Consider the following 26,639-nt stretch of genomic DNA (forward strand, 5'->3'; position numbering starts at 1 on the left):
ACACAATACCAGTTATAAATTCATGTTAATACTTTAGAAAGCCTACGGAACCCTTTTGTGTCAGAGCCGATTTCCACATAATCAATTTATTACCGTAACCATAACGAAAGGCAATTTCTGTAATGTTGTTTATTTCTGAGTTATGTTCATTTATTATTTTGGTATGTTATTTAGTGCCGTGATTTTTCACGTCAAATGCAATTTGTGACCCGCGATTTAGCGACTAATACATCATAATGAAGCCTTAACCCGGCAAAGTTACCCGACCTCTGCCTCCGATTCCGAAGGCTTTGTGTTCAAATCCGGTCCGGGGCATGCATCTCCAACTTTTCGGTCAACTCCAACAAACGTTGAAAGAAAACATCGTGAGAAAACCATAGAATTTTCTTAATTCTATGAGTGTGTGAAGTCTACCAATCCGCATTGGGCCAGCGTGGTAGACTATTGGCCTACACCCCTCTCATTCTGAGAGGAGACTCGAGCTCAGCAGTGAGCTGTATATAGGTTGATGACTTAACATTATTAGAATGATGTTTTCTAATTTGACCTCGAGCAAAATCTCATCTTGTCACTAGCTATATTGTATTATTAAACACCACCAGCTGCATGGAAATTCACCACTGGATCAAAGATTTTCGTCTTCAAGTACTGAGTAAGTCATCCATATTAATATTATAATTGCGAAAGTAAATATGTCTGTCTGATACCTTTTCGCGGATAAAACATCGAACCGATTTGGATAAAAAATTGTATAGAGATAGGCTTCATATCATCTTGGAAAAATTGATGGTTCCCGTGAGATTTCTAAAAAACAAAATTTCAGGCGAATAGGGTCGTGGGCATTCGTTTGTTTTGGTCTTAGAGACGTCGTAATGTTTCCTCCGTACGTCTAACATGCGACTAACGACATATTTTGGGAAGATAAATAGACGAAGACGAAAGTTTCAACGAATAGCAGCGCAACCGGAAATATCGTTATCTTTTTCATTGCGTTGGGACGAAAGAAATGGTACTGAGACTACTTCGCTGCCATTAATCGATATTTCGTCCATTTCTCTACACGAGTATGTCTTTGCTCGCATGCAAGGGAACCAGACCGCTGCCCAAGTACCGTTGAGTTAAGTGAGTGAGCTTCAAAATAAATTATATTAGCATAATTAGAATGCTTTTTTTATTCTTTACAATTTAGCCCTTGACTACAATCTGACCTGATGGTAAGTGATGATGCAGTATAAGATGGAAGCGGGCTAACTTGTTAGGAGGAGGATGAAAATCCACACTCCTTTCGGTTTCTACACGACATCGTACCGGAACGCTAAATCGCGTGGCGGTACGTCTTTGCCGGTAGGGTAACTAGCCACGGCCGAAGCCTCCCACCAGCCAAATGCTTGCTCCATTAGTCATTATATCAACAAACGGTATTATGTAAATATCTATCATCATCATCATCATATCAGCCGATGTACGTCCACTGCAGGACATAGGCCTTTTGTAGGGACTTCCAAACATCACGATACTGAGCCATCTGCATCCAGCGAATCCCTGCGACTCGCTTGATGTCGTCAGTCCACCTGGTGGGGGGTCGGCCAACACTGCGCTTACTAGTGCGGGGTCGCCATTCCAGTACTTTGGGACCCCAACGTCCATCGGCTCTTCGAACTATGTGCCCCGCCCATTGCCACTTCAGCTTCGCAACTCGTTGAGCTATGTCTGTGACTTTGGTTCTTCTGCGGATCTCCTCATTTCTGATTCGATCACGCAGAGATACTCCTAACAAAGCCTTCTTATCAGGCCCATAGTTAGCAACCAAGTCGTTAACTATGGGCCTGGCTAACTTGGTCGCTAAATATCTATAATACGAGTATATTAAAATATTTATGATCTACGAAAGCCTCGAGTTTATATTGTGCTGTTTGCTTTGTTAACTAATTTATTATTATAGTTCAAACAAACTTGTGGAAATTTTTAGTGTTTGAACAGACAATATATGCAATCGATTTACTGCTCTGCGAAGTTTGCAGACGATGCTTTTATCTTTACTTTAACATATATAAAGTATTATGTGCTGATGAAAATACTTAGGTACCTACCTACTTAAAATATAATATTACATTGTAAAATGTTACATTGTTGGATTTATAAAGATTAATTTATATTGTATAAAGTAGTACTTGGATCTACTGAACCGGTTTTGAAAAATTATTTACTAACTAGCGGACACCCGCGACTTCGTCCGCGTGGCATTCAGTTTTTCATAAATCCCGCGGGAACCATAGATTTTCCGGAATGAAAATTTCCATTCCAAATTTCAGCCAAATCGCTTCAGTAGCCGCAGCGTAAAAGAGGAACAAACATACATACAAACTTTCGCCTTTATATTATTAGTGTGATATACTAATAAGCTACGTTATTTGTGAGCGTCATAGATTATCTTTTATCCCCTTATCCTTATGGGAACTGACACTACGCGGGTGAAACCAAAGGGAGTCAGGTAGTATTTTTTTTTTGTTTTTCAAAAATAATGTAGGCATATTTTCTTTTTAGCATACAATCTGACTTTACTGATATTTCTAAAAAGTTATTAAGTTAATGGTGCAAACACACCAATGTTCTTTGATTTTGAATTTCATGTCATATGCAAAACATTGCTCTACAAAATAATCCACTCGCAACTTCAGTGTGGATGCACCATTATACATGAATAATTAACAGACAGAATTAGTTCCTTATATAATATTAGTACGTACAGCTCGATTAACTTGACATTCTGGCTTGAATGATGTTTGTATTGTGTTTGTATGGTTGTGTTTGGTAGCCAGGTATCAAGTTAATGCGCACGAGTTATATGTATAGTTCAAGAATATGCGTCATTATTGACGACCATGATTTTGTTAATGAAATAAAGTCAATTAACTCTGACCGCAGAAATTCTTTCCGTCATTTTGTATTTTATTTTAACCAGAATATACAATTAAAAAGGACAATGAATCATTCACCGCACACGGAAATTGATAGATGGAACCTACATTATCCATATTTGTTATGGTACATGTATTTTTTATTTACCTGAATATCAATTAACTACTAATATTTACAATACAATTTACAATTAAATACATGTTCGTGTATCATTAGTGGTTAAGAGGCTGAATTAAGTCTGACAGATACGAGTCCTGAGGTTCGATACCCACCCATTGAAATATTGAAAATTACATTTCAACGGTCTCCATACCGAGGCCCTAGGTTCGACCCCGGCTGGTCTGATTAGGGCTTTCTTAATTGTTTTAGGTCTAAAAGACGTACCGCCAAGATATTAGCGGTTCCGGTTTGATGTATGGTGCATGGTGGTGATAAAAAAGGCCAAAGAGTTGTTTAGGTTTTATTGAAAAATCATGACCATTAGCTATGATTTTTTTTAAAGTTCAATCATTATCATCCTACTGGTAAAGACGTAAAAACCGTTAAAGGTATGGGTAGAATCTTAGAACAAACTTGTAGATATCTCTTCCAAGTACCATCTTAGACTGAATCGTCACTTATTTATGTCACTTCAGATGAGATAGTTGTTAAGATCTTTTTAAGTTTTTCTATACTAATATTATAAAGCTAAAGAGTTTGTTTGTTTGTTTGCTTGAACGCGCTAATCTAGGAACTCAGGAACTACTGGTGCGATTTGAAAAATTATTAAGGCTATAGGCTTTTTTTTTTATTCTCTACAATTTAGCCCTTGACTACAATCTCACCTGATGACAAGTGATGATGCAATGTAAGATGGCAGCGGGCTAACTTGTTAAGAGGAGGATGAAAATCCACACCCCTTTCGGTTTCTACATGATATCGTACCGGAAAGCTAAATCGCTTGGCGGTACGTCTTTGTCAGTAGGGTAGTTACTAGCCACGGCCGAAGCATCCCATCAGCCATATATTATATACGTATTCTTACTGACACGGGAACCACGCGGATGAAACCGCGCGGAGTCAGCTATTTATTCATTTAATAAAAAAAAAAATTCTCCTCCCCTGTAAGATAATATACCTACCTATAGCTATGTAGGGAGCCAACAAAAATTTTGATGATGTCTGATGATGAAACGACGTAAGATATTTTCATTTATATTACACAATTTGCATCATGGTAATGTAATTGCTTGTGTCACTTTGCGTATGTTATATGCGAGTCAAATTTCTCATAAAAGTCATTGAACCTTACAAGCTGCAAGGTTGTGCAATCTTTTCTAGGTCAATGTTGATATATTTATTACGTTAATTCTATTATATACATATATATTAATATATATATTTTATATATTAATTATATTCTAGTCTTTTAGGAAAAAAAAACTATTATTTTTTGTAATTTATGTCCTTCATAATAATATGAACGATTAGGTAATGGTAATGAAATGATACTAATTTAAGCAAATAACCTTGACTTTTTTATAGATTATTTAGTTATATTTATCTTAAACTAGTGATAGCCTAGTGGATATGACCTCTTCCTTCGATTTGGAGGGCGTAAGTTTGAATCAGGTCTGGAAATGCATTTTCCAACTTTTCAGTTATGTGCATTTTAAGAAATGAACTATCATGTGTTTCAAACGGTGAAGGAAAAACATCTTGAGGAAATCTGAGAGTTTTCTTAATTTTCAATTTGTGTGAAGCCAATTTGCATTTGGCCAGCGTGGTCTAAAGCCTAACCGCTCTCACTCTGAGAGGAGACTCATGCTCAACAGTGAGCTAAATGGAGGCCATCTCTCCTGACTTTGTAGTGGGCCATTCAAGTAATCAGATAATTACTAAAACAAAACAAAGCAATAAATAAACCTAAAAAAAATATTTTTACAATTAAACTCTAAATTACATGTAAATAACCTACAAAACATAGGTATAAATATGATATGAAAATGTCGGATATATTATTTTCTATTATTTAGAATATTATTCTTGAATAGCAAGTGTATAATCATTATATTTAGTTTGGTTTTTTTGTAGTTGGTCGTAGGGATTTCTATTATTAGTATTCATAAAGGCATTTTATGCGCTACTAATATAAAAAACCTGCCTTTTCATTCATCCATCGTCGTTTGCAGTTGCCTTAACCATTCAAAAAGTGTGGCGCCAACCGGTTTGAGGGACTGTACCAAACAGTAGCGCTGGTTTATTCCACAAAAAGTATCAAAATTATATAAAACTACTATCTTTATTTGTACAATTAATTGTTTTTCAATTTGAGAGCAGTTAAAGCAATTATATTAATTGCAGTTTTTCCCCCAAACTCCAAATGTAAATAGTCATTAAGAATTTAGAACATAATTAAATAAAGTTATTAAATAATACCTATAAATATATAATTTTAACGAAATCTGGATGGATTCAAATATCTTAAATATATCCTGAGTTATGCTATTTATCATTTTCAATCTATACTAATATAATAAAGCTGAAGAGTTTGTTTGTTTGAACGCGCTAATCTCAGGAACTACTAGTCCGATTTGAAAAATCTTTCAGTGTTAGATAGCCCTTTTAACGAGGAAGGCTATAGGCTATATCCCCGTATTCTTACGGGAACGGGAACCACACGGGTGATACCGCGCGGCGTCAGCTAGTGTCATTATAATCATTAAATAAAACAAAATAATAAATACATCTAATTCAAAATTCATTAAGCTTAGCTTACAAGCTACTTTTGAAATGTCATAATTTAATTTAATCTAATGGTGGTAATAATAGTCGAAAACTTAAAATTAAAGTTACGAGGGTTCCAAACGCGCCTTGGTCCGAGAAGAGCCCACAACAAACTCAGCCAAGGTTTCGTGTTTAGTTTGTACCTAAATATTTTTTTGCAATAAGGAAAATCTGCAAAATATATATGAGTCGCTAGATATATAGACAAAACTCAAGGCCAAGGTCTCTCAGTACATATAGTAATAGAATACTGTGTTGACGTATTTATGTTATTCATATCCGTATACAATAACTGTCAGAGAAATGCTTTATTACATTTCTAAGAACAATGTCCGCTTTGATTTGAAACTAAAAGGGCCTTATTAATTATTTATGAAATCGATTGTAATAGCGGAACTCTGACAGCGATAAATGACACACATAGTAGTATTATTCATCTATCTATGTGTCTTATTTTAGAATTTAAACTGTCGTGAGTATTATTCATATTAATCTATTATAAAAACGGCTAAGACTCACGTGATATATCGGATCCGTGATACGTCGGAGTAAGTCCAACTTGTTTCGAACCCATACGGGTTCCTTAGTCATGAGCTAGTTCTAGCAACGCGGCACGATCCAAACCGATCTCATAATAAATTAATATCTATGTATCTGAATATTATATGCTCTACTTATATAAAACTGACGAAGCTTAACAGTTACGCAACCAACCAATCGCAAGAAATCTGTAGGCAACAAACAGTTGTTTTTACTCACTGACACATGAGATAAGTAATGAATCTTATTAGTTAGTTTGTTTGTTCGTTCGAACTGGCTAAGCTCTGTAAATGTTGATTTTGCGTTTTACAACTTAACAATCTATTAAAAGTTTTACTATTGAGTTAGATAATACGTTTTTTTATTTTTTATCCATATTTCAGATATTACAATTAAATAAGATAGTTAATTAAAGTATTAGACTGGAATAATGCTAAGAACTTTTATAGCTCAAAAAATATTCAAATATTGATATTTATTTTCAATGCACAGACAATCTGTTTCTATGGTTTTATTATAAAGATAATATATTTATGAATCAGATCATAAAAACGGAAACAGAACTGCAATAAATAATACAAGATTATATTAATCTAATTCTGTATTCAAAATATATTGGAATGGCTCACAACCACAAAGAGAGAGAGAACACGTCATTTCTAGACCGCCGGTATTTATAAGGACTGTTTAATGATATAAGCTGTCATTTCACGTTCGATTTGATAACAGCAAGTATCAAAACTACTCCAAAATGAAGCAGTTTTTTATAGCATTCATAATAATTAGCTTGGCGTGTCAAATACACTCGAGACACACTTATTTTCCATACAATCCAAGTCCCGATGCCATAGTGTTTGAAGGTCCAACTAACTACAATCCGAATCATCCGTTCTATGAATCCAAGAATGATATCGATGATGATGAAGACTTCGAAATCGATGTCAGATTCAATCGACCTGATGATAAGCAAGATAACTGTCCATCGGGATACCACAAAGAAGGTGATGTGTGCTTTCCAAACGATTAAGTGATTGGTGAAAAATATTTTGTGATACTTCCTCCAGTGCCAAAGATTATGTGCAGTGATAAAAACTTTGACGAAATATCTAATCAAGTGATAATTATAAGTTGTGAAGAAAAATCTGGTTATATCTGGAAAGCCTAAAATGTCGCATTTTTTAAATGAAAAGCCTTAAAATCAAAGGGAAATTAGCACATTATAATTATAGTTAAGTACTAACAAAATACAAATATAGGTATTTTTTGTAACTAAATTATAAATATTCTATACATTTATATATTCTGTATATTATTTGTATTCTAGTCTTTTAGGAAAAAAACTACCTATTATTTTTTGTAATTTATACCCTTTATAATAATATGAACGATTAGTTAATATTTATTCTGGTAGGTATTGTAATATTATTATAACACAATGAGATTACTGCAAAAGCCCCTGGCTTTAATATTCAAATAGGTAGTATTAAATATATTAAATATTATTAATGTAATATTTTAATGCTGGCTTTGTTACGAATTAAGAATTATTGTATGATGGTGCGGGTGACCGTTCGTTTCACTCTTGGAAGTTTTCCGCGATTCACGATAATAGTACCTATTATGAACGCCATACAGGCGACTGTCACCGTGCCCATGTTATCTGAAAATCACGTCTTGATTTGATTTGTACTAGTAGAGTTTGTTTACATCAGGGTTAGAATGCGATCTCTTCTGATGATAAGTGATCACGACGCCGTAATACCATGGCAGATATTACACGGTCGAGTGGCGCAGTGGGAAGTGGACCTGCTTTCTGCATTCACGGCCATGGATTCGATTTCCACAACTTTAAAATATTTGTGTAATAAGATGTAATGTATTTATAAAAACGTAAATTTTAAAATCCGCTATCTTAGTACCCGTAGCACAGGATTACTTTGAGGCTAGGCAGTGATTTATATACTTTTAACTATAGATATAAGATTTAAGAGATATAAGTATTTTAAGTATACTTACTTATTAGTGTATTTATATAATATTTCGAATAATTCAAAGTATCTAATTGTTTTGACATGGCAACTTCTTATAATTCGATGGAGCCGGCTACACACTCTAAAAATGATGACGTCATGCGTCGTTCTCTCGTTCTAGGGTTGCCAACTTTTTTTACAAGAAATAAAGTATATTCTGGTCTATGAAGATTATTAAACAGTATTTTATTTTAAACAATATCGTAATGGATCGGTAAAACGCTTAGAGGTACCTTTTGGTCTTGGTGTGATAACCAAACGGGATGCGGGAAAGCATTTTCCAGCGTCAAAAAAGTAGTGTGGTAACCTACCAAGGCCGAGGAAGCAAATGTAAGTTAAAGATTTGCTGATTTGACCTTACCTACTCGTAGTTGGGAATCGAATCCAGAACCAAGCCACATTTACATGTGTCTTCAACACAAATGCATGATTTAAATAATATTATCTAATATTTAATAGGATTACTTAACTTATTGTTAGCTCAAAGACATCTTTATCTTTTAAATGGTTCTTAATGTTAATTTGATTGATGAGTTAGTTTAACTGAGCCGAATCAAAATGTAGTTATAATTTAAATAAATCGTTTTTTAAATACTGAATTGGATTTTATTTATTGTACTTCCTGTTATAATTAGTATCAGACAAATTTTTATTAAGTCGAAACAATTTATGTCCTTGAAAACACAGTTTCGTTCAAGTTTTTCTAGAAATATAATTATTATTATTTACAAGTATTATTAGAATTATGTAAAGTATTTGGATCATCATCATCATCATCATCATCATCAATGCCTAAGAGAGAAACCCCGTACACAGGGGTGCTGCTACCGCCGTATCAAGACTTCAGGGAACCCTTATAGTCCGGGATCCGTAGAAAATTCTTTACAACTGATTACTATCAAGTTAATTTTTGATGAGACGATCAACATTTTTATTTACGAAAATTCATGATTCTGGTCGGAACGAAAAAAACTACTTACGAAAAATTAACTTGATAAAAATGTTCTACGGATCCCTGACTATATCCGTGTGAAAGCTAAAATTAGTAAAATGTAATCCACAGTCTTCTTTGGTTTGATGGACCTATCCATTCCCGTATATTCGTAGGTTCTTCTTACATCTTTATCCTTCACATTGAATATATGATAAGCGTGAACAGACACACAGACAACTACAATGAGACTTGTTTGCATTAAGTAGACCTCATTTAGGATTATCCATGCTATGGGCCTAATAAAGAGGCTCAAAGTCACTCAGCGGGCGATGGAGCGAGCTATGCTTAGGATTTCTCTGCGTGATCGAATCAGGAATGAGAAGATCCGCAGACGAACCAAAGTCACTGACATAGCTCAGCGACTCGCGAAGCTGAAGTGGGTAAGCCACATAGTTCAAAGAGCCGATGGACGTTGGGGTCCCAAGGTGCTGGAATGGCGACCCCAAAAGCGCAGTGTTGGCCGACCTCCCACTAGGGAGCCGCTGAATGCTGGTGGCTCGAGATCGCTGTACTTGGAGGTCCATGCAAGAGGCCTATGTCCAGAAGTGGACGTCTATCGCCTGATAAGGTAAGGTACACTATAAAAAGAGACCACATTTTAAACAAAGTTAGTCTTACTCGTAGTTTTCTTCGCAAAGGAATAAGACCATCAATCATGATATTGGAAGGTTTCTCAGAAGCAGTATTAAACCTTAAGAAAGAATAGTTCAACGAATATAAAACCAACAAAATGTATCCAAAACAAAGATAAAAAAATGTTTTACGGCAATCAATAAGCAAGAGGCGAATAGTTTGAAGACAGAAATACATTATTCGTTTATCCGTTTCTTTTATTCAAACCGATGTTTTGTATAATATAGGCCGCGGGCCTGTGATACCCAGACCTTAGTAATTTTATAAAAGCTGACAGTCTGTTAAACCGTATTCCTATTAGAGGTAAATTAAAATTAGCAGGTAAGAATGGCATGTAACAAAGTTTTTTTTTTCGCTGGGAGATGCTTTTCCTATCGTATGTATGTGAGACACGTTGATCGACCAGAATACCCACTAAAACCCAACAAAATTACACAAAAACTCAACGGAGCCAGCAGGTAACATAGATACGTTAAAGCAATCAATAAAGTCAATTTAAAGTGTAATTCGATTACCATCAAAATGTTGCAAGTAGATAAATTTATTAAGCTATTGCTTAGTTTTAATCACAGGCTTTGAGCGCAGTGATTGAATCAAGAAATTCCGTAACAAAAATAAACCTAACACCCAAGATGTGCATCAAGTTAACACATTTAACTTGAACTATTTAAGATTTGGATTTTGTTACCTCTTACCTACCAAAGACATAAATTCCATAGGGTCCTATTAACATTTGGTGGTAGAAAGGGCTGACAAACTCTTAAGCATTTATAAAATGACGAATATCTGACCGTTACATGCCCTTAGATGTAGACATATTCGTTTTATTCCGGCCTATCATGGATGTCATCAAGTGAACCAATACGCCGAAGTTGGGTTTTAGGGTTATTTGTTACGTATTGCTGCTATCTATCTTCAAGAGCTATTCAGTAATGATGTTTTTTATTAACCGACTTCAAAAAAAGGAGGAGGTATCAATTCGTCGGAATCTTTTTTTTTATGTGTGTTCACCGATTACTCGAAGACGCCTGAACCGATTTGAAAAATTATTTTTTGTTTGAGAGGGTATCGCTTTCCAATTGGTCCCATAGAAATCATGTCAGGATCTGATGATGGGATCCTTTAGAAACCGAAGGGAACTTTCGAATATTATAGGGCAACTAGTGTGTTTATTGTTTGTTAATGTTTTCATTAAGTATTTTAAAGCACTATAATTCAATGAAGGTCTGGTGTCGATCTGATGATGGAGTCAAAGCACAGACGAGGGTACTCCTCAACGTCTTACAGTAGCTTCTTGTGTTTGGGCTTGATTAATTTGTATTGATGAGAACTTTACATCTAGATGGGTTGTGACTGTGATTAGGGGTCTGGTGATGGAGACGAGGGACACTTAAGGGAACTTCTCAACGGCTACTGTAAGCCTTAAGTGACCCTGAAAAAGCAATAAAATAACATCGTACTTCCTATCTTCTGATAAGCTTGACGGCGGTACCAAGTTAGTGATGTATTCATTTAAGCCGGTTTAAATCATAAAGATTTTAACTGGATATTCAGACATTTATTTCAGATACGGCTTTAATTAACACAACACTAGCCACCTTCAAGCTGATCAGAAGATAGCAAGTACGATGCTATTTTCGCTTTCTAGTTTAGTAAAAACATTTTTGTGTTTCTTTATTAAAAATTTTAACTCGACAGTTTGTATTTGGAATTTACACCATACTATAAATAGAGATAGATAGAGATTGAAACTCACAATCATACATGGCGTATGGATAACAAAATGGCGTTACTGTTAACAAATCCGTGGCTGAAATCTTTACCAATTACCACAAACTACTCACCACTTACAGCGAGGGTGTATCTCGAAATATAATACAGTTGCGTCAAATAACTTAGCCACTCCGAAGCCCGTTTTCCAAATAGCTGCTCCGGTAAATTGGGACTATTACGGCTCTATAGCTTTAAATGATGCCAATTTAGTCGCACAGATAGAAGAACTATTTCTTATATGTCATTCAAGAAATGTTAAAGATTCACAACAACTCAAAAAGCCGAAAACTTAAGGAAAAAACTGAGGAATTATTTTAGAGCACCGCGGTTTTACCCGCAGTTTTCCAATTTTCACGGGAATACAGTGATAAAATATAGCATATGAGACTCACAAATAAGTAGGCTTTTTATTGGTAAAACGATATTAAAAATCGGCTCAGAAGATCCAGAGCGATTACCTCACAAACTTTACCACTCTTTATAAGATTAGTATACAAAAAAAAAAAAACAAAACCTTATAATGTAAAGACAAACATATCACCTTTTCCGATACGGAAATCGATTACAATGCGATATACTTGTAAAGAGCCGTGATAGCCCAGATGATATGACCTCTGCCTCTGATTCCGGAGGGTGTGGGTTCGAATCCGGTCCGGGGCATGTACCTCCAACTTTTCAGTTGTGTGCATTTTAAGAAATTAAATATCACGTGTCTCAAACGGTGAAGGAAAAACATCGTGAGAAAACCTGCTAGAGAATTTTCTTAATTCTCTGCGAGTGTGAAGTCTGCCAATCCGCTTTGGGCCAGCGTGGTGGACTATTGGCCTAACCTCTCTCATTCTGAGAGGAGACTTGAGCTCAGCAGTGAGCCGAATATGGGTTGATAATAAAAAATATAGAGCACCCATTTAATGCCCTATTTATTATTACTTGTAAAAAAAGGAAGAATGTTTTTTTCAGACTTTGTTTTTAATCCCTAGGGAAAACAAACTCACCGTAAAGTTAAAAGTCAGAACGAGTAGATAGCTAATAATTCATTCATACGCGTACAGTATGTATAATAGAACTAGAACCTGCGCTTGCCAGACAAACCACATTTTAGAAAGGCTGAAACTTTGTTAGCCTTTGGTTCTACTATAGGTAAATACGGTAATGCGGTAGCCTATTATTTATTTAATTATATTCTTTATTTGTACATTACAGTATAAAATAATGAAAATATATTACCTAGTTATATCAAATATAATATTAATTACGTGTAATACATGGAATAAAGGTCCGAAATCCATCTATATTAATTAATAAAAGTTAAAGATTTCCTGTAAAACTTTATTTGATAAAAATCATGTATCTTTCCAAACGTCAAAAACGCTGTCGTCCATTTTGTGACGTCACAATGTTACTTGATGCACTAAACGTCAAACTAATTATTGATAACTAATATTTTTGTCAAACGCTTCATATGTAAGGGATTTGTTGTAGTGACGTCATGAAACAGTTGAAATATGGACCATCATGGCTGACAGGCGTTTTGGCTAGTATTGTCAAAAACATTTAAAAACTAAATTTTTAATGTAATCATGTCTCAAAATAATATGAAAAAAAAAAATTGAATCTAGTAGAACGTTAACTTTTTAAGAACATTGAAAAATTATCAACTAGCATATTACTAACATGAAGGAGGTCTGGCAAACCAGGCTCTCAATCCATAAAGGCATAGTACGAGTATCTGAACTATAAATTATCTAGTAGTATGTGGTTGCTCCCTCATTACACTGCGGTAGTAATAGGTACTCCGTTCATAAAATAGTGGGACATTGAATATGAAATGACGTCGCAAGTATTGTATGACGACGTTTGAAATGGATTATTCATAAATCTCTTTTTTTTTAATTACAAGTTTGCGCATGACTGATTTATATGTAGTGTGAGGGTAATTATAATACTTCAAGTAATAATAGTAAAACTAATTTGTTATTATCTGCAAAAACTGGCAAATTTTGAAAACGTCGCCAAAATCTGACAATAATCCCTCTGCGCAGGAGGAGATGGAAATGGTTATGTTTAGATTAGAAATAGAGTTAACAATAGCAAGGCTGGATTTAAGTCTAAGGGCAGACGAAGTCGCAGGCGTCCGCTAGTGTTTAATAAAATACAATATTCTATTTCAAGCTCCGTACACAAATGTTGAAGTCGTTAGGCATTGCGGCGATACTGGAACATCAAAACGAATTCTTCATTTTCTCTCCTCATTAGCGCTTTGTACAAAAGCGTTCGTCCCGCGCCATACAAATTCTGTCCTTCAAAGAAATTATGTTTAATAAAAAAAGAAAACAAGGTTTCGTAAATAAATTTGTTTGTGTTGAATAAGTACGAGTATAGATACGAAAAAACATGTCTTTGTTCTTAATATCTAACATAACATAACATAAAAATGTTTTATTTTCGTCAAGATAAACAGACCTCCGTGGCGCAGTGGTATGCGCGGTGGATTTACAAGACGGAGGTCTTGGGTTCGATTCCCGGCTGGGCAGATTGAGATTTTCTTAATTAGTCCAGGTCTGGCTGGTGGGAGTCTTCGGCCATGGCTAGTTACCACCCTACCGGCAAAGACGTACCGCCAAGCGATTTAGCGTTCCGGTACGATGCCGTGTAAAACCGAAAGGGGTGTGGATTTTCATCCTCCTCCTAACAAGTTAGCCCGCTTCCATCTTAGACTGCATCATTACTTACCATCAGGTGACATTGTAGTCAAGGGCTAACTTGTAAAGAATAAAAAAAAAAAGAGAAAGGGGTGTGGATTTTCATCCTCCTCCCAACAAGTTAGCCCGCTTCCATCTTAGACTGCATCATCACTTACCATCAGGTAACATTGTAGTCAAGGGCTAACTTGTAAAGAATAAAAAAAACATAAAATAAAGTCCATTAGGCTGGGATCGAATCATCATCATAACTTGTAAAGAATAAAAAAAAAAAAAAAAATCACCTCTCAGTGTTGAGTCCGTTTCTTTACTGTTTGAGCTTGAAGCTAAATTATATTAAAGCTGCTTCTATTCTCTTATATTTCGAGTGTCGACCCTTCTTGCTACTGTAGTTGACATGACACAAATCTCCGTGGAGTGTTAGCTTCCCTTTTCGGTCAAGTATTGGGTTGAAGTGGGACGTCCTTTTCTGTACGGTTCCTCGATAATATAAAATTTAATCCCTACGTATCTTTGATATGTGACATCTTTGAAACCTCATGAAATTTTTCATCAAATATGCTGGCTTTGCAGTGTATTATATCTTAGTAATGTTCGTTTATGATTGAACAGTTGGATTTATAAATAAAGGGTAAAAATTTCTCACAAAATATACCTGCTTGCTAAAAATTACCGTATAATGACTTAACCCTATGTAGGATGTTTCTAACTTTTGGCCGATTGTCATTTATTGTTGTAATGTCATTGTATTCTGGGCAGGTTTATTAATTTATTTTTTCCGAAAAGCACCAGATTCAGTGATGTGGATTACATTCTAATAATATTTTATATCCTTTTTTGGAAATTTTATAACATGTATATGTCGGCGAGTGAGTTATTTGATCGGTTAGCAAAATCTATGTTAATTATTGTGATAATATCAGAATCAGGTTTTCATGCATTCATTATAACAAGTCAAATGTTAAATGTTAGTTAGTTAAATGGTCGTTCTTCGTTATCAGAAGTGGAACTTAGTCTGCTCCGCCGACATATAAAATGTAGTTTTAGTAGGGTGATCTGTGAACATTGCTTATTTCGTGCGATTTATGTTGCAGGGCCCTTAAGCAATAGGTCCCAGTTATTATCATTAACATATGATAGTGATCCTTAAAGGTCAACCGTTATCACTGTAAGCCCTTCAATCCGCATAGGAGCATCGTAGTCTAAAATCCAGATGACTCTTTTTTCTTATTCTTTACAAGTTACCCCTTGAGTACAATCTCGCTAAATCGCTTGACGGTACGTCTTTGCCGGTATGGTGGTAACTAGGCGTTTGGATTTTTATTCTCCTCCTAACAAGTTAGCTTGCTTCCATCTTAGATTGGATCATCAATTACCAACCGGTGAGACTGTAGTCAAATGCTAATTAGTAAAGAATAAAAAAGCTACATTATATCATAGGCTATATTTGTCTCAGTATTCCCACAGTGGGCGTGTATTGTAGAAGCAAAAAATTGTACAATTTTTTAGAGCACATAACATAGCACGCCTCATTTATTGATGTTGGCGTAGTCGTAACTTGATACAAACAAGACATTAAGAGAATTTATTACTATTATATCATATTTATGTTACTGACTTTGGTAAAATAATTATTTTAGGTACACTATGTATCATAAAGATACATTACTGGGTTTTTGTTTATAGATAAATTATAGGGCCGTCTGACCAAGTATTAAGCTATAGCGGTCATCTTAATAATAAACCATCTATTATTTATCAACATCTCGCATCGGGATGTAAGGTGGGTTTAACAAAATCTTTTCTATTCCTAAGAAAAGGCTTACCTTTATCCTCAAGTAATCGTTAGCAGCCCTAACGAAGTTTACATGGCAAAGCCTTCATTCTAAAGTGGATATGGAGTGTAGACCCACCACAAACATCATCATCAACGTCAAACATCAAGAATATTTTTTTTTTAGGGTTCGTTCAATTTTACTTAAGCAGTATAGGGCGGAGGTCTTTGCTTTTCCTTTTTTGATCACATGGTTTCCTTTTTTGATCACATCTAAATGGTGACTGCGTCAGCATTACTTATTTACTTTTTTAAAAATAAAATATAAATTTTAAAACACGCTGTCTATGTTTGAATAAGAAAGGCATTTTCGGAGATTCCCACAAATAAAAAAATCGCATGTAAGAAGTCCCTACAAAAGACCTATGTCCTTCAGTGGTCGTCCATCGGCTGATGATGATGATGATGATGATGATGATGATGATGATGATGATGATGACGATGATGATGATAATGATGATGATGATGATGATGATGATGATGATGATGATGATGATAATGATGATGATGATGATGATGATGTAATAATGTTTACGTAAGCATGAGTGGGAAGATAAGTGCCTTGCTTATTTTTGCCGACAAGAGGGGAGGGGTAGGGGTAAATAATTGTAATAAATCTGCTTACGTAAGTAATACTTGAACGGCCCCTTAAAGTTCGACGATCGAAGCTTCATATCATGAGGTCCCCACGACCTCATGATGTAACGACGACTGAAGTAGTTCGTATCTTAATGATACGGTTACGGTACTACTTCAGGTTATCGATGATCGTTCAATAAAATCATAACGTACCTATGTGGTTAATGGACCTATTATTTGTGAAGCTTATTTATGAAGCTATTATTTGTTATATGTACTCAAAATATTAATATTTTATTTCAATACTCACTCAATTTTGGGCTCACTAATTAACTGATGGCACGATCGTAATTTGTTACGAGCTGGCAGACATTATCAGTATAAATAATGTCATAATATTCTGGATTATGATACCATTTCACACGACTGTGGCACCTGTTATCATAATTTCATGAAGATATTAATTATCATGACGCGTTTAACACTCTCTAACTCGTAAATTTAATCTACTTGGCGAAATTTACTGATTTTATATTTGACTAGCAGACGCCCGCGACTTTGTCCGCCCTTAGACCTGCTTAATCCGGCCCTATCGCAAATACCTTTCTTAGTGGACCTCTACTAACTATAACCTACGTACTTGCTAAATTTCATCCTTATACGTCAAGCGGTTTTCGAGTTATTAATGAATGACCTCTTGCATTTATACAGGGTGTTGCGGAGTTTTTCCAAACCTACAAGTCCACGTATAGGAGCCGAACTGCATAACTCTTTATGTTTTCATACATAAGTAATTCAAATATTCCGACTATCTATGTAACACACGTCTTTGTCTATCCTTGGATTTCAAAATATGTAATCGTAGTGGTAAGACTGTCGATATCGACGAGATAATACAACTGGCACTCCGCACTTCACTAGTAAGCTACTTCATGATATTTATCAATGAATAACTTTGGCTAGGTCATAATATAAGGATGCCATATAAGGGACACAATTTAAGATCTATTTACAAAAGAAATGTTTTTTACTCCGAAAATATTCATTCTAGAACATTTATTTCCTTAGACATTTTTAATTAATTTTCCTTAAAGAATATAACCCCAGAGTTATGGAAATTACTCCCGAGCACCCTGTATATTAAGATCGCTAATAATGGGTTTCATTTATATCACTTTTTTAAACCTGAATTGTCCAATTAAAACTGCTATATTGGTTTTCCTTTTTATAAAAGATAATAAAATGAAATAAAGGATTTATACACTTTTATTCAACAAATCTAGTATTCTTTTATTATACATTGACATATTGATGAAGTGAATTTCATTGAATCTGTTTTTGAGAAACCAAACAAATAAGCAATCGAATAAAAAGTAGGGCAACAGAAAATTATATTACCTTGTCAAATGCCTCATTGAGAATAATCTTCGGGAAGACAAATAAAATAGTGAACCTAATAATATAACTTTATTATGAATCCAAATAAATTAACAAAACTGTGTATTCTAATATCCCTTTTAAATAAGGGCTCAAATTATTTCAAAGGGATATAATAATAATGTATATACTAGTACACCTTTCGGCAAATTATTTTACCCTTAAAGTGCCAATTTTATTTATGAAGCAATATTTATCTTAGGAAACGTATTTTATTATGATTTATGAATAATTTATGTACAATGGAGTCAAGATATGTATATACAACTCTATCATTGTTATTTACAGTACAACAATTTTCGTTGACGGTATTAATAGTTATAACATCAATTCAATATTTAATAGATCACATAGATTATATTTTACATTTATAACGTAAAGTTAATCTTCTACTGTGCTAGGCACCAAACGATCAATTATGTACATTAGAATGTATTTTAATATATTAAATACATAATTCTTATATGATAACTTAATGATTTTAGAGGGATCGAACTATTTAGATGAAATAACAAATTTGTACAGAATTACTACAATTTTTAAAATGTTACAGACGGTTCATATAATATCATTTAGAATTACATAATTATCTACTTTATTTGAAGGAGATTATTAAAATATTAATTTGAGCAATTCAGCGGCATTGTATTCAATATCTACTACGTTTTCACTACATTATCATTTTGGCACGAAAGTTAAGATTCATGGTTTTATAAATAACAGTTTTTTGAATGCTCTTCGAAAGTCCATATTAAATATTGTATAAATTAAAGGATTTAAAGCGGAATTTATATATCCTAGCCAAGTTATGAAGTTTATAAACTTGTTCGATAGACAACAGCTTGCACAGAACGGTATAACTAGGTAGATAACAAAGAATGGTAACCAACATACAACAAATACTCCCATAATAATTCCCAGCGTCCGCGCAGCGCGTCTTTCTCGCGTCAGAGAAATCCGCTGTTTCTCTTCTATGAACTGGTACACAGTGTTTTGTTGGCTCGGATTTTGACGTTTTTGAACTTTTATAGAAGACTCGATCACTTCCAGATCGTCTTCATGTGTTTCTTTCGAATTACTCTCAGATGATGTGTTTCGATTTTCTATATTATCTGCAATATCGGTAACTGAATTATCATTTGATAGAATTGGAATAATCAGCTTGTTTTGAAACTTATCATCTTTGCTCCAATACCTGCACTTGGGTTTCTTTTTTGGCGTTGATTTTTTTGACTTCTTTTTTTCGTTGTTTGATACGAGGCGCGTTACGCCTTGGTGTTCGTTGTGGTTGGCTTCTGAACTAACAGAATCTTGGTCTTTTTCGTCGCTTTCCTTAGAAGCGAACCTGTTTTGTCCGCTTGATATTGTACTAATTTTTGTCGCTTTAGCTCTATCTCTTAATCTTTTTTTAGTAGCTAAATATATCTCAAAGTAAACTACTGTCATTATAACTAGTGGGATGTAAAATGATCCTGAAGAAGAGAATATAACGAAGCCAGGTTGAGACGTCAGACGGCATGGGGTGTCAGGTTCAAAAACTTCGGGCCAATCATTCCAACCCAACAACGGTGGGGAACTAATTATAAGTGAAAGTATCCATACAATGCCAATCATTAAAAGCACTCTCTCCAAAGTCCTCTTTTGAGCGTAGTTGATGGGGTCTGTTATAGCCCAGTATCTGTCGAGGGCTATCGCACAAAGGTTTAGTATAGAGGAGGTGCAGCACATTATGTCGCAGGTAAGCCACATTTTGCACATGTAGATTCCGAACACCCATTGCCCGAGTATCGAATATGCCACGTTTAGAGGAAGGACCAAAATGGCAACCGTTAAATCGGCCACAGCAAGCGATACTATGAAAAAGTTTTGGACGATTCTGAGAGGTTTGTACGTGAATACGCTGAGTATAACTAGTATGTTGCCCACAATTGTTGAAATGATGATTAGTGTCAGTACAAGGGCTGTACAAATGGCCTCCCATTCCGGGACGGCCAGCATTATTCCGAAGCTACTTGGATATTTAGGTTCATCTGCGACGGCGCAATCGTCTTTATCAACGTCTATTACATTGTAAGATTGCGAGTAATTTATCGAAGTGAAGTTAGCGTAGGCATCCGTGTACGTCTGGCCCATTTTGTTGTTTCGCTGGCTTCATTTCACGTAGCATTGTAGACGTAGATCGGGGAGATGTTTGGAATTCTTTGCGAGAGTAAGCGATCGTGATATGTCGTCACTTGATTCTTAAGTGTAATTGCTTCAAGACTTACTTCTTTACACGACATCATTCTGTAACAAAGTAACAAATGATAAAATACTTTAGAATAAAATGTAATAAAATAGTTCTGAAATTTTTATCACGAATTGAAAATTACCCTGTGCCCATAGCTTTTTGTGACAGCTCCCATTTACATAACCAGTTCATTTTAGAGTGGATTGAATCTGTAACAAAAGAAAAAGGAAATTAGACCTGAGATTACTTTTCATACAATACTCTGTTGAAGTTGTTTTAATTAGTTTTGTTTATCATCCATCAAAAATATCAAAAATATATTTAGACGACATTAATTATACCTGAAATTAAAAATGAAAAAAGGAACGCCTTTATATCCATTGGAAAATAGATAATATTAGGATTTTATTGTAATATTGCGTTTGCTACAATTATAATTTAAATTTAGTCGTACAACTATTCGTCATGTATATAAGATTGTTGAGCCGTGATAGCCTCTGCCTCCAATTCTGGAGGGTGTGGGTTCGAATCTGATCAGGGGCATGCACCTCCAACTTTTCAGTGTGCATTTTAAGAAATTAAATATCACGTGTCTCAAACGGTGCAGGAAAACATCGTGAGGAAATCTGCATACCAGAGAATTTTCTTAATTCTCTGCGTGTATGAAGTCTGCCAATCCGCATTGGGCCAGCGTGGTAGACTGTTGGCCTAAACCCTCCCATTCTGAGAGGAGACTCGAGCTCAGCAGTGAGCCGAAAATGGTTTGAAAACGATAAGATTGTCAGAAGATTTTTAAACTTTTCATTTAACTTTACTTAGCTTTTGATGACGGAAGAAGCAGATAAGTAGCTAGTAATAGCTGCGAAAAGTATAAACCCCTAAATAAAAGTATTATAGTGATCTTAAAACAAAATAATAAGAAATAAGTAGCTGAAATCACGCAAAATTCATTAATATTGATCATGGTCACATTTTGTCACGCGTAACCCCAATATTAATTAATATTTATGTGAATATGCCATTTATAATTCATTGCAGGCTTAGCGAAGTGGTCAAGCCATTAACATCTGTGAAAATTCCAAGACGACCCGAAAGGGTCTAAAAGGGTCCTCTGTACATTCCTTGTCGTCCAGCACTTTCACGGCATTTGAACAGGATTTCAACCTTGATTTTTGCGCGACTTTTTCTTCCCATTTTTCGCGCAAACACGCTTGAAACTTGTGTAAAGGTGCTGATAGACGAGTATTCACTTGTAATGAGCATTCGTGCGAATGTTACATCACAGAAAAATGGGACCACCCTGAAATCAAGCCATTCAAAACAAAAAAAGAATTTTCAAAATCGGTCTATAAATGACGGAATTATCGCTGGACATACATAAAAAAAACATACATACAGCCGAACGTAGAACCTCCTCCTTTTTAGAAGTCGTTTAAAAAATACAAGATCATTTTAGCGAGCATTCTAAATATTATATACTATCGATCGATCGTTCTGGCGAGCACTTTAGCGAGCAGATTTGCTTGCAATGGAAACATCTAATAGAGCGTTCGCTAGAATTATCAAGATGTTCGTAGCAATATTTGCATGCTTGGCTCATCTCGTTGTTCAGCTCGACAAATATAAAAACAGCGAATGCTCGATGTTCTGATACAAATGAATGCTCAAGTCTATCAACACCTTAAGAGATAGGTACAATGACAAGCCCTCTCATATAGTCTCAACTCTCAATGCTTGTTTCGCACTTCACTACCTTCTCACAAAGTAACGATGTGCCTGTAGAACTTAAATCAAATTCACCGAAACAAGTGTCACAAATCAGGCCAGTAGATACAGGAATACAATAAAGAAAAGCGATTTGGAATTTGTGATACTAATTAGACAGTTTTCAGCATGGGAGAAGCGTTCACTTCAAATATTACCGTATTTTTTTGTATGCATTGATAAGTTAGCCCTTCAATGCTATCTCATCTGATGTTATGTGATGATACAGTCTAATGATACGCGTCCGCTGATCCGCATCGTACGTATCGGATGCTGCGCATCAAACAGAATTTTAATTTTACGGTAGATAAAATCCTTTCGATGTGATCCGTACGATGCAAATCAGTGGACTTACTTGTATGACTTTCTATACAAAGAATACTAAAATCCGTTTGATGCGATGTGTCCGATATGTACGATGTAGATCTCTGACGACGCCTACCATAAGATTGAAGCCGACCAACTTGGAAGAAGTACAAATTAATTTTACCCATAGATCTGATGATTTTTACGCGGCATCGTACCGGAACGCTATATTACTTGGTGGTAACTAGCTACGACCGAAGCCACCAGACCAGACCTGAGTCTATTTAGAAAAAATAAAATCCTAATCTGACCCGTGGGAATCACACCCAGGACCTCTCTGTTGAACCACAGAACAACCAACTGCGTGAAAACAAAAAGATTGTTGCAAATTATACAGCTAGTGATTAAGAACAACTAAAGTGGAAATAATTCTTTAATTATAAGTTTTACTAGCTGTCGCACACGATTTCGTCCGCGTGGAATTTAGTTTTCCGGGATAAAAAGTAGCATATGTGTTAATCCAGACTAAAATCTATGTCTACTTCAAGTTTCAAGTGATTCTGTTCAGCCGAGGCGTGAAAGAGTAACAAACATTCATATCATCAAAATCATTAGGATAAAAAGTATTAATAAGTAATTATTAATCCAGAGTAAAATCCATTTCCATTCAAAATTTCAGCCAAGTCGCTTTAGTAGTAGCGGCGTTAGAGTAACAAACATCCAAACATACATTCATCCATACAAACTTTCGCGTATATAATATTAGTAGGAAATAGGATAGGATATATTATTCAACATGCAACATTACTTCAAACTTGAAGTAGGTAATTCCAAAATGTAAATATTTCGTCCGGTGTACAAATTAAGTCAGCAAAAATTTCACGCAATTAAGAAAGTACGTCGCAAAACTAACAAGTTATGCATTTGAAATTTAAATCCCGCCGCATTAACTAAGACATTTTAGTAACTCGGGATTGCAGCTATCATTAATTACTTGGCGTGCCAACTTCCTTCGGGACATTCCTTTACTTAAACACTCAAACTAATTATCTAACTTTTTACTCAATTTTTATTAAACACGTGTACTTATTAGTGTTGCCAGTGGCAGTTTTCAATGTTCTCAAACTGTGACTATCGCGTAAGCGTAAACGTGAATTTCTAAGGAAGTGAAACAGCGCCATCTTTTTTTTTTATTGTTTACAAGTTAGCCCTTGACTACAATCTCACCTGATGGTAAGTGATGATGTAGTCTTAGATGGAAGCGGGCTAACTTGTAAGGAGGAGGATGAAAATCCACACCCCTTTCGGTTTCTACACGGCATCGTACCGGAACGCTAAATCGCTTGGCGGTACGTCTTTGCCGGTAGGGTGGTAACTAGCCACGGCCGAAGCCTCCCACCAGCCAGACCTGGACCAATTAAGAAAATCTTAATCGGCCTAGCCGAGGATTGAACCCAGGACCTCCGTTTTGTAAATCCACCGCGCATACCACTACGCCACGGAGGCCAAGGCCTAGTGGCAGTTTTAAAAGTTTTCAAACTGTGACTATCGCGTAAGCGTAAACGTGAATTTCTAAGGAAGTGAAACAGCGCCATCTAGTGCCACTACGCACGCTAGAATAACCAAGCAAGCAAGTATACCTAATGTTTGAGGTTTCACTCATCAAGAAACAATTTTCTCAATAAAAATCATACATTTCTATAAAAAAGGGGTCTTGCCCTTGTTTTTTACAACCTAGAACTAGACCATTTTGTTTCGGCACCGTCATAAAGTGCGCACTATCAATTTTTATTCCACTAAGTTTTCGATAAGGTCACTGGCAGTACGTATTTACAATAAAGCACTCTTAAACAGAGAACATAAGAACTTATTCTTTATTAGGTACTAGCATACGCCCCACGGCTTCACCCGCATACTTCCCGTTCTCGTGACAATCCGGGAATTAATTTAACACTAACAAATAACTTATTAAAATAAATTTACTAAAATAAATTTCAAAATCAATTCAGTACATTACAAAGATAACCTACTTCGCAAACTTTACCTCTTTAGATTAGTATAGACTAATTTCAAAGGGGTTTTAAATAATATTCTCCTTCAAAGAATTCTCCTTCATTCTTTATCTTTTTACACCTTCAAAACTAGAGTGAATAGGCATCTTCTAGGTAAGCGCGCTCCAACTTAGACCGCATTAATGCTTACCATCACTCTTAATTGTAGTCAAGCGCTGGCCTATATTGCATAAAAAAAAATATATTCTCCAAGTAGGTCTTCTATACGACTAAAGCAATTAAGTATAAAAACTGTTTCTACTAGGGAATTGACCTTGGTAATTTTCGGTACAAACGTCAAATAATCTTTTTCTTTGACGGCCTCCGTGGCGCAGTGGTATGCCTTTACAAGACGGAGGTCCTGGGTTCGATCTACGGCTGGGCCGATTGAGGTTTTCTTAACTGGTTCAGGTCTGACTGGTGGGAGGCTTCGGCCGTGGCTAGTTACCTACCGGAAAAGACGTAACGCCAAGCGATTTAGTGTTCCGGTACGATGTCGTGGTAAAACCGAAAGAGGTGTGGATTTTCATTTTGAAAGTAGTTAAGGGTCTAACTTAAAAAATAATAAAAAAAATCTGTGACAATTAAAACTGTAATCTTGTACTGTAACCTATGTATTCTGTGCTGCATTCCAAATAGGACAGTCCCGTTTATTTGGGATCGAACCCTGGACCTTTGTGATTTGAGTTGAGATGATTAAATAGGTTAAGATGCTGGATCTTAACATATTTAATCATCATCAAAACTCATATTCGGCTCACTGCTGAACTCGAACCTCCTCACAGAACGAGAGGGGTTAGGCCAATAGTCCACCATGCTGGCCCAATGCGGATTGACAGACTTCACACACGCAGAGAATTAAGAAAATTCTCAGATATGCAGGTTTTCTTACAACGATTTTCCTTCACCGTTCAAGACACGTGATGTTTAATCCTCATGATGTTTTTCCTTCATCGTTTGAAACAAGTGATATTTAATTTCTTAAAATGCACACAACTGAAAAGATGTAGGTGCATGCCCCGGACTGGATTCGAACTTACAGTCTCCGGAATCAGAGGCAGAGGTCATATCCACATATCCACTGGGCTATCACGGCTCATAACCTATTACCGTAACAAAATTCAAGCTTAGTATAAATAAACAACACAACAGTTTAAGGTAGTAACTGTATGTTACGAGTATAAAAGTCTGCTTTTAAAAGTTTGAATATTATTAACTATTTTTTAAACCTTTAGCAGTTTTAGCTTTACCTAGGAACTCCATTTCAACCTCTAAATAGAGTTTCTAGGTAAAGCTAAATTTGCTAAAGCTATCTGCTAATCTGCTAAGAGGAGCTTCCTAAAATCTGTAATATTTATTCTAATAACAACATTTTCCTAGAACTAGATAATAAAGTTTACTTCTTACTATGTGTTCTGTATATAAATGATGGTTAAATGCAAATGTCCAATTTCATAAAATGCATAAGAATACTTGATATTCACTTTAGCTTACAAAAGCCAGCACTGAGCTTTCCGACTCTTTTTTAATGAAATGAGAACTCTGAGAGTGCTCTGAAGTATCTTTTCAATTCACAAGTCTTCAAATATTTATAACTAAAAATAAAAGTAAAAAGTCTAGTGGTTAATATGTATACAATAATTATGTACGTAACATTGAAAAAAGTAAATACACACAAATGCTTTCTACATATTTATCTCAATAATTAGTTAATCATAGAAACTAGGAAGTTTCACTATAAATCATATTTTGTTTCTTTTAAGTATGTCCACGCAAAACTTAAATAATCTGCGTGGCTTACATCATCTACAAAATTCAAATTAATTTTATATGACTACCAAGTAGGTATAAAGGAAAATTTTCATAGATGTTGCCCCGACAACATTTTTGTTGATAACTTATATACTAGTTAGAATTAGTAATTAGATTATAATCATTATAGAATTAAATTAGGAGATGACCATTCAGTGTGGCATATTAGGTATTTTATGAAATCACAAGCACGCATTTAACCAAACAATGGGATTTTGCGGAAAATCTTCATTGCGTAAACCTTCAGTGGAGACTTTCAAAATCCAAAT

The 26,639-nt window shown here is 35.2% G+C and overlaps 1 protein-coding gene across 1 annotated transcript in view; it reads right to left on the reverse strand.

Annotated features, from left to right (window-relative positions):
- Nucleotides 1-18,230: 18,230 nt before the first annotated feature.
- LOC112058085 (octopamine receptor) overlaps nucleotides 18,231-26,639 on the reverse strand; it is a 59,374-nt gene continuing 50,965 nt past the window's right edge. Inside the window, exons 2-3 of the mRNA XM_024098763.2 lie at nucleotides 20,580-20,646; nucleotides 18,231-20,493 (exon numbers count right to left, since the gene is read on the reverse strand). Of these exons, the coding sequence (XP_023954531.1) occupies nucleotides 18,910-20,340 (1,431 nt within the window). The 5' untranslated portion in view covers nucleotides 20,341-20,493; nucleotides 20,580-20,646 and the 3' untranslated portion in view covers nucleotides 18,231-18,909. The remainder of the gene's footprint in view (nucleotides 20,494-20,579; nucleotides 20,647-26,639) is intronic.

This window comes from Bicyclus anynana, chromosome 13 (assembly GCF_947172395.1).
Source record: "Bicyclus anynana chromosome 13, ilBicAnyn1.1, whole genome shotgun sequence".
NCBI lineage: Eukaryota > Metazoa > Arthropoda > Insecta > Lepidoptera > Nymphalidae > Bicyclus > Bicyclus anynana.